The 9729-nt window shown below is 45.6% G+C and overlaps 1 protein-coding gene and 1 pseudogene across 1 annotated transcript in view; one reads left to right on the top strand and one right to left on the bottom strand.

Annotated features, from left to right (window-relative positions):
- LOC138172870 (B-cell lymphoma/leukemia 11B-like) overlaps window positions 1–324 on the top strand; it is a 528-nt gene extending 204 nt beyond the window's left edge. Inside the window, exon 2 of the mRNA XM_069102726.1 lies at window positions 48–324. Within this exon, the coding sequence (XP_068958827.1) occupies window positions 48–324 (277 nt within the window). The remainder of the gene's footprint in view (window positions 1–47) is intronic.
- A 979-nt stretch (window positions 325–1303) lies between these two features.
- LOC138172869 (splicing factor 3B subunit 4 pseudogene) lies at window positions 1304–9461 on the bottom strand (annotated as a pseudogene).
- Window positions 9462–9729: the final 268 nt, after the last annotated feature.

Genomic DNA, 9729 nt, shown 5'->3' with positions numbered 1-9729 from the left:
GGCGAGCTCCGAGGGGCGAGCGGGGTAAGGGTGGAGGGCGCCGAGGGCAAGGAGGCGCAGGCAGCGGCGGCCAGCGCGGAGAAGCAAGTACAGGCTGAGAAAGTTGGAGGAGGTGTGTCCCCACCGGGGAGAAGGCGGAGGAAAGGGAAGAAGGGAGAGGGAGAGGAGGTGGAGACAGGGCTGCTCCCAGCTCCCCGCCTCGGCTCTCGGGAGAGGCGAACCGGTTTGTCGCCCGCTGGGGTCCCCAACACCGTTCCCTCCCCCGATATCCCGCGTTCTCCTCCCCCACACCCGAGCCCGGGCCTGGGCGGGGGATGGGGGTAGGATTGGGCGTTAGGCAGGGGACCTGCACTGGGGAGAAGGATGCTGGGAGCGCGTCCTCGGGTCTCTGGGCGGAGTGGGATGGTGGGCAGCCCCGCAGCTGGACGCACAGCCTCTGTCCCCACCCCTGAGAATATTCACCCGCCAGGGCTACACAGATGTCCAAAAAGATCTTCGACTGCCCAAGCTGGACAGGGCTTTAGAGGTTATCTAGCACCACCACGACCCCATTTTACAGAAGAGGTAAATGAGGCCCAGAGAGTAAAAGTGACCCAAGTACATATAGCTAGCAAGTAACAGGATTTGAGCCCCAATTCCAAATCTTTCTGTTGTTCCACAAAATCTTACACAAGGTCCCCTCTCCACCTGCTGAACCCTTTGTTATTCAAAGGGGATTTTTGCTGTGGCTAGAGGGGGCAGGATGAGGGAGTGGTGGCCTTAATTTAGACGTGGGGAAGAACTTGGCTGTGCAAATCGAGGGCCACGGCAAGGGGTGCTTACCCCGGAATATTTTAGAGGGGGGATTTGGATGGAGGAAAATAGTTTGGGTTCAGTCCTTATCAGAGAGGGAAGAATAGTACCTAGCCCTCATATAGTGCTTTAAGATTTGCGAATTATCTCATTTTAACAAATTATCTCATTTTACAAGTAAATTAATCTCATTCTAATAATTTTATTCTCACAACAACTCTATGAGGTGCTATTATTATCCCCATTTTACACATGAGGAAACTAAGATAGGCATTAACGGACTTTCCTAGAGACACAAAGAGAATGCTGCGGCTGATTTTGAACACAGGTGGGTTCTTTTGATTGTTTTTGTTTTTTTAACAAGAGATTCAGCTTTATTTGCTGTCAATATTTGTGGAAGAAGTGGAGCCCAACATGGAAAAAAGTCCAGTGAGGGGAAAAAATCACATTGGAAAAAAGGACAAATTTGAGGAGGAAAGGGGTGCCCCAGGCCCAGGTTCCTCTAATTGGTTCAAAAGACAATAAAAGTCTCAGAGGAGTGCAATAGGTTGCAGGGAAATTTATAGGGAGATTGCACATTTCTGAGGAAGAGGAGCCTGAAGTGGACCACAAGGGAGTACTGGATGGGGGAGGAGAGGGGTCCTCTTTGGTAGTCACAGGGTGAAGTTTGAGGGGGACCACTGTATCCATGAGGGAGCATTAATGGAAGAGGTCCTCACATGCCATGGGGAAGCCTGGGTCCTGGGTGACCCATGGGAGATCCAAAAGGGGGTCCTCAGAGTAGCATTCCCATAGGAGGGGGGTCAGGATGAGGCATTTCTGGTGGTGGTTGTGGAAGAGGCTGTCCCCCTAAGCTTGGAGGCCCTGCATAGCAGTGTCCCAAGCCATGGGGACCATGGTGGGTGAGCTGCATTTCAGACATACTGGGATGAGGCATTCCTCCTGATGAGAATGGATGAGGATGGGAGTGTCCGTGTCCAGGATGTCTGGCCCCAGGGGTTCTTGCTGATGGAGGCCCATGAGTTCCAGCCCCAGGAGGCATAGTTGGGGGAGGCATATCTGGGGGCATTCCTGGAAGATAGGCTCCAGGAAGTGGCACTGGAGGTGGGAATGAGCCTGGTGAAGGCATACCTGGTAGAGAAAGCCCAGATCCCAAAGAAGACATAACAGAATTAGAGGCAGAGGGTCAGGGTGATGTGTCAACAAATAGTTGATATGGTCAATCTGCCTGAGACAACAGGTTCTGTGCTAAAGTCACGCGGCTGCAGAGCCATGGTGTTCACCCTTACAATCCTTGAAAGCATAAGATACTGTGATAGATCGATTACACAGGCATTGCCATTCATGGCCTCAATTGCTACATCAGAGGCATCGAATGAAGCAAAATTAATAAAGATATATCCCTTGGAGTTGTTTGTGTCAGGGTCCCACGTGATCTTGGGAGTCTGCAAAATAACCCCAAAGGTGCTGAAGGTAAAATAAAGAAGCTTCTCAAGGTCCCATAGCTAGTAAGTGTCTGAGATGGAATTTGAACTCAGATCTTCCTGATTCCACACCCAGCATTGTGACACCAGCTGCCTTTCAAATACAAACTATGAAAGAGTGTAAGATCTTACATTTTAACAGGGGAAACAAGCACATATACATGCACATAGATGCATACATGTAGAACAAATACAAAGAGAATAAACAGAATTAAGTGTAAAGTAGTTGGATATAAGGTAACTTGGAAAGGAGAGCACCAGTAGCTGGGGAGATCAGGAAAGGCTAGTTCTTGAACTAAATCTTAAAGGATGAGAGAGATTCTATAAGGCAGAGGTGAGGAGGGAGTGCATTCCAGAAATGGGGAACAGTAATGCAAAGGCTCAGAGATGGGAGATGAATGTCGAGCAAGGAACAAAAAGAAAGCCAGTTTGGCCAGATCACAGAATATACAATGAGGCTAGAAATATGTATAGGTTGGGACCAAATTGTGAAGCCAAGTGAACAAGCATTTATTAAGCACCTACTATATTCCAGAAACTGTGCTTAGATGCCAAATAGAAGGGTGATATTTTATTCTACAGGCAATGAAGGGACATAGGTTCAGATAAGGGTGCAAGGACAGGTTGAAGCCATACTAGGGAGGGCCTTGCATGTCATAATGAAGTCATGTTATCAATTGACAATAGGAAGCCAGTGAAGGGTTTTGAGCAGACAAATGATATAATCAAAGCAGTGAGAGCATTTGGAAGATTGTGGGGGTTGTTTTGAGTGGGGGAGGGAGAGGGAGAGAGAGAGAGAAAGAGAAAGAGAGAGAGAAGGAAGGAAAGAGGGAGAGAGACAGAGACACAGAGAGGGAGACAGAGAGAGAAGGAGGGAAGGACAGAGAGAGGAGAAGAGAGGAGAGAGTGCTGGACTTAGAGTCTTAAATCTTAGGTTCAAAGCCTACATGATATACTTATTAGCAGTGAGACCTTGGGCAAATCACAATGTCTCCAAGCTTCAATTTCTTCATCTGTAAAATGGGGATGATAGCAGCTAGCTCATAAGGTTGTTGTGAAGAATAAATGGGATTGTGTATGTGGAATGTTTTGCAAACTTAAAATTCTTTGTAAGCATGAACTGTTTGTATAAGGATGGACAGACATAAACCAGGTTACTTGAACAGTTCAGGTTAGAGGTAAAGAGGGGCTGAACTAAGGCATAGTAGTGTGAATGGAGAAAAAGGGACAGGTAAAACAGATACTGTGGAGGTATAATCAGTAGGATTTGGCAAACAATTGGATGTAGAGGATGAGGGAGAGAGAAGAGCCAAAGATGATTCTGAGGTTTCCAGCCTAGCTAACTAGTGGTGTCAAGAATGGTGAAGCCACAAACAGAAGCAGGGAAGTTGAGAGTGAGGGCAGTTTTGGGGAGGAAAATGATGAATTCAGCATTTGGAGTATGCTGAGCTTGAGGTGTTAGCAGGGTGTTACTGTGAAGGTATAAAAGCAAGCAATTGAAAGTATTGAACTGGAACTCAGAAGGGTCATTTGAGGACTTCCATGAGTATATCTCTTTCACATACCTTTATTCATTTGATGATGAATACATACAAATATATACACACATACATGTATGTATCTATGCACATGTGTATATATGTATTCCTTACATATACATGTAGGTATACCCACATATACATATAGAACAAATACAAAGAGATAAACACAAGGGCAGGTAGTTAAATACTAGGCAGCTTGGTAAGGAGAGCACTCATAGTTGGGGAGATCAAGGAATGTTTCGTAAGGAAGTTCGTGCTTACAGTTAGACACAACTAAAACAACTGAAGAACAACTCCGGCCCACCAAAATCATTTTCTCCTTATTCTGTATGTATCTTGTATTCATGAATCTGTATATTTGTTGTATCCCTCCATAGAATGTAAACCCCCTGTGGGCAGGCAGGCACTATTGTGAGAAAAAAAAGTTAGTGCTTGAATATATCTTAAAGGAAGAGTGAGATTCTGTGATGCAGAGGTGAGGAGAGAATGCATTCCAGGCATTATTCATCAACCTTATGAAATTCATAAGACAGGTATTATTCTCCCTCTTTTATAGAGAAGGGAGACTCAGTAAGGTCAAGTGACTTGCCCATGATGCCACAAGCATATTTGTGACAAGAGCTGGACTGGCATTGCCATCTAGAGAGGAAGAAGAGAGAAGCTAGTGTCCAAGTACAGCTGTGTATTACTAGAATTAGTGCACTGGTCCAACTTGCCAAGGCTCAAGAGGGACCAGAGCAGGAGAGTCAGTCAGATAGTGGTCCCAGGCTGAGACCCAGGAGCCACCTGGCCAAGAGCCAATAGGGATGCAGCAGCTAATGAAGTTGCTACACACAGGCAATTACCTGCTCCACTGAGCCTACCTACTGAGGGTTATGGCCTGATGAATGATTAACCTGCATGCCCCAAGTGTCATAGTACAAACCCATTAGGCCTTTGACTATTCATGTGCAGATCTGAGACAATTTTCTTTCTGGGCTTGCCCTTGTCTGATTCTAGCATAGCAGTACCTGAGGACTGTCTGCTCCCCTGGAGGTGTTCACTAAACATGGTGTAAAGATGGTTAATGGAGTTAGGGAATGCTTTATAGAATTTCAAAATAGTCCAACTGGAAAGGTTCCCTAGTGTTTAAACCTTAGAATAGCAAAGGTTTGAAGGGACTTCAGAGGTCCTACCTAAAACAAGTAAACCAGCAGCAACAGTCCTAACAACAGGTCATACAAACTCCACTTTAAAACTTTCAGTGTTGGGGTGGCTAGGTGGTGCAGTGAGTAAAGCACCGGCCCCAGAGGCAGGAGGACCCGAGTTTGGTTCTGGCCTCAGACACTTAACACACACACACACAAAAACTAGCCGCGTAATGTTGGGCAAGTTACTTAACCCCAGTTGCCCTCCAAAAAGCAAAAAAAAAAAAAAACTTTCAGTGACAGGGAGCTCACTACCTCCTGGGAAATTTGTTCTATTGTGGGACAGCTCTAATGATTAAAAATTATCCCTTTTTAAAAAAATTCTGCTTCACTAGCTCTAACGTTGTCACATGTTCTAAGCTCCCTTCTAATTCTAACATTTCTTGTCTGTGTTCTCTGTTCTCTTCTAATTTTGCAGTCTGTCTTTCTGTTACTGTCTGTATCCTTCTTTGGCACTGAGAAGACACTGCCTAGTAGTATTGCTTAACTAACTCTTTCCTGTCTGGGTCTTGTCACTCCAACTAGACAGTGAGCTTCCTGAGGGCAGGCACTGTGTCTTTTTCTCTTGTCACTTCCACAATGTCTGGCACAGGGCTGGACACATATCAGAAAAAGACTTGTTGACTTTCTGATGAATTTGAGTTTATTGTTAAGTCCATTATATAAAAGGGGAGAAAATGTTACTTCAGAGTTGAATCTCCCTAGAGAGAATAATCCAGGAGGAGAAGAAAGGTAGGCTTGGGAGCAAAGGGGACTTTCCCCAGCCCAGAGGGTGAGCTAGGATAAAGAGAGCTGCTCCAGTATAAATAGTGGAATCTAGAGCAGGGCTTCAAAACCTAACTGGAAGGAAGCACTACAGCTCTGACTGGTCATCTGAGTTGAGTGGGCTAGTGACTATTTGCAAGGCAGCTTTGGAAGTGGGCATCCCTGGTGTCACCCACAATACCCTAAGGAACAAAATTCCCTGGCAGAGCAAATCTTTGAAGACCCTAATTAGGCTGGCTGCTAGAGAGATGGTATGCCTTTAAGGGAGATGAAGTAATCGAGGCTTGAGGCCATCTGGCTTAACCAAAGTGGGGTGAGCAGAAGGTGGGCAGCAGGAGCCAGGGAAGGGGGATGTCAACACTCAGGCTGACAGAAGGCCTGCAGGGGAGGGGAAGGTAAGGCCCAGGGGGGAGGCCAGGAATGCAATCAACCACTCAGTGGACCTGCTGGCTGTGGGCATCTGGGCACCTCCCATCTTTCCATCTCATCCGGACCCCCAACCAGCAGATCTGACAGGACAGGCTGTCGTGTGCCAGAAGGAGCAAGGCTGGGCCCAGGAATGCAGTATCCACGGGCTTGATTCTCCAGTGAGCTCACTTTTGGCCAATCCAATGACTCCATTTCCCTGTCTCCTAGGGGTCAGCTCCTTCCAACTCCATCTCTTGTACCCCAAAGAAGGTGGGCTGGTTCTGAAACAGCAGTATGGCGACCACCAAGCTGGTATCAAGTGGATAGGATAGGGCCTAGAGCAAGGACAGCTATATGTAGTCACCATGGCCTTCGCTGCCTCTACCAGAGGATTTGGGGCTCTTTTTTACTGACCTCTCTATCTATAAGGCCACAGACCACAATGCTACAGTGGTGAGCATGTGGGACGATACCAAGCCTATTGTGTACACAGTGTACATTCAGAGTCCCAACTGGTCCAGCCAAGGCAGTGTCAGATTCAGTTCTTGTGATTCCCTAAGGCAAGACTTTGGGGACCTTTCTTTACAATCTGTTGTATTTTTCCTGTGGTATCATAGTGTAAAATGCTTGTTTTTAAATATAACAACTCTTTTTTAAAAACTAAAAACAAATTCTCCAACATTTTTCTAGCATTAACCATTTATATTCTAAGTCCCTTTCCAATTCTGGCATTGTCCCTGTCTTTCTATGTTCTAGGGTCCCCTCTAATTCTGACATCGTTTTATCTTTTAAGCTCACTCCCAATTTTAACATTTCTACATTCCCTCTCTTAAAATCCCTTCCAACTTTGCTTCTCTAGATTAACAAGAGCTTAATTACTCCTGGCTATTTGCATTTTAACTAAGGAAAACATTTTGATTCAAAGGAATAAATAGGTAATGATGGAATTGGGAGCAGTATACTTTCTCAAGGATCTTGTGCCATTTCACTTTTCTCTAAAATTGTCGGATTTGTTCCTTCTGCTGGATTTTGGACTCTTTCCTAGGCTGAGCATCCAACCAAAGAAGTTCCCTATGGGAAAGCCTAGACCAGCTACCTCCTGATATAGTGAGTTCCCCATTACTGGAGGTGGAGATTAGATGACGGCTTGTCCAGGGCATGGTAGAGAACATTCCTGTTCATAGATGAGTTAGCTTAGATAAACACTAAAATTTACTTCCAACTTTAAGATTTTGTGATTCTATGAATTTAACTCCTATCCTGGTCAGCACTTGGCAGCCTGACCTATGCCTTTATGACACTAGGATCTCTTTTCCTGACCTAAGTGCTCCTCTTCGAATTAGATGGCCCCCTTCTCCTCCCTGCCCCCACAATTAATAACTCTGGGGCCACTCCCTTCCTCAGGGCCAGCAGGTAGCTAGCTAGCCTGATGTCATTTGGGGAGGATTGACTCACTAACTGGCTTCCCTGACTCCTGGGAAGGTGAGTTCCTCCAGGCCCAAAATGGAGCTTGGTTGGTCTAACTGGTGAGGTAGCCCTTGGATTTAGGCAACCACTCCTGTTTAGAGATCTTAATACACTTACACGCTCTCAGGAATACAGACACTGTATTCCATGAAGAAGAAGGTGGACCTTGAAGGTTAAGTAAGATCTGGCTAGGCAGAGATGATCATGGAAGGTATTCCAGAAGAATAGGAAGGGAGAGGCAGGAATAGATTAGGGAACTACAGAAGTTTCAGGGAGAAAATGGGAATAAGTATGGTCTATAGAGTGTTGGGGAGGGGGGCGAGGTATGGTAAAGAAGCAGCTATAGCGTATGGGGGGGAATGGGAATGTAGCAATGGGGAAAAATGCTAACTTGCTCTCTGTTCTTGGGGTAGACCCCTTTTCCCTCTCTAGGCTTCATTGGTGAAATCAAGTTATTGGATTAAATGTCCTCTCCAAGGATTCTCTTTCTCTGAAATTGCATGATTTGATGATTCTACTGTGGGTAGATACCCAGTCCCACACTAGAAGCTGTGGGGAAACAAGAGAAGATGAGGCCCCTATCCAAATGAAGCTCACTGGCTTGGGGCGGAGTGGGGGGGGGGGGGGAGAAAATTCATGGATCTGGTACAGTTAGAGAACCAGGTAGAGGACAGTTGAGATTGAAATTACATATAGAATAAGCATTGTAGGAATTAAGGGAGAGAGATTAGTGTGGGCTGGAGTGTAGCGAGCACTGAACAGGCTGTACAGGGCTGGGAGAGACCTTAAAATGTAGAATGCTATAACACAGAGCACAGAATGTTAGAGCAAGAAGGGATATTAGAAACTGTCTAGTCCAACTAGTTTCATTTTACAGAGGAGGAAACTGACCCCCAGATCGGCAAAGTGAGTTGCCCAAGATCATCTAGCATATTAGTGGCAGAACGGGACTAGACCCCAGGTCTCCTAATTCCAAACTCTCTCTCTGTCCAGATGCAGGGGAGTACTAGACTTTGCCTCGTGTACTACTGGACTTTTTCTAGAGCCAGAATTCTGTTTTTTTCCTTCCACTCCTTGCACACAGTAGGTACTCAGTAAATATGTGTTCAATTGAATTAGATGGAAAATTCCTAAGCAAGCATTCCAAATTGCCTGGGGATTTCAGGCTAAGCTGTCTGGCTTATATAAGGCTGGTTAAGAGATTCTTTCAGAATTAGGCTATCATTTACATCTAATAAGATTCTCACTCTTCTGTGGAGTTGGCCCCAGACCCAAGTGATAGATGCTCTGTTTCTGACACCTAGCCAGAGGTAGAAAATCCTGGAGGTCTCCCAGGACTAATAATTTCCTACAGAAAAAAAAAAAGTGGGCTGCTTTGGGGAGATTGTTTTTTTCACCTCCGTGGAGGCAATTCCATTTCTTTCAAGCCAGCTGCAAAAAGTTTCTGAACCTCTGTTCCTTTGTGCTATTGGGCAGAGCCCTTCCCATGATGTTATGGGGCTAGACCAGGGGTGGGGAACCTGCAGCCTCGAGGCCATATGTGGCCCTCTAAGTCCTCAAGTGAGGCCCTTTGACTGAATCCAACTTCACAGTACAAATCCCCTTAATAAAAGGATTTGTTCTATAAAACTTGTACTCAGTCAAAAGGCCACACCCGAGGACCTAGGAGGCCACATGTGACCTCAAGGCCACAGGGTCCCCACCCCTGGGCTAGACCATACAGACCAGCTGGACCAGCAAGGAAACCTATAAAATCAGATGGTCAGAATAAGAAAAGACTTTAAGGATACAACCCATACCTGTGCAGAAGTCTCCATGAATGAATGACCACCCTGCCTCCACTGGAGGGACTCCAATGATGAGGAAGTTCATCCCAAATTTGAACATTGTATCATTGGATACTTGTATCCAATTGGAAAGTGTTTCCTCATGTTGAGTTGAAATCAGCCACCATGTTACTTCTGCCCTGATCATTTTTGTATCCCAGGGCAATTAGGGTAGCAGGATAAAAGTTATGATGATGATAATGACTTTCCATAAAGTCATTCTCCAATAATAATAATAATACTTAACATTTATATGATG

Source organism: Petaurus breviceps, unplaced genomic scaffold (assembly GCF_028583685.1).
Source record: "Petaurus breviceps papuanus isolate PSGF00001 unplaced genomic scaffold, PetGlider_PUasm1.0 551, whole genome shotgun sequence".
NCBI classification, from domain to species: Eukaryota; Metazoa; Chordata; class Mammalia; order Diprotodontia; family Petauridae; genus Petaurus; species Petaurus breviceps.
Note: the sequence above shows the minus strand (reverse complement) of the source record. Positions and strands in the feature narration are given on the sequence as shown.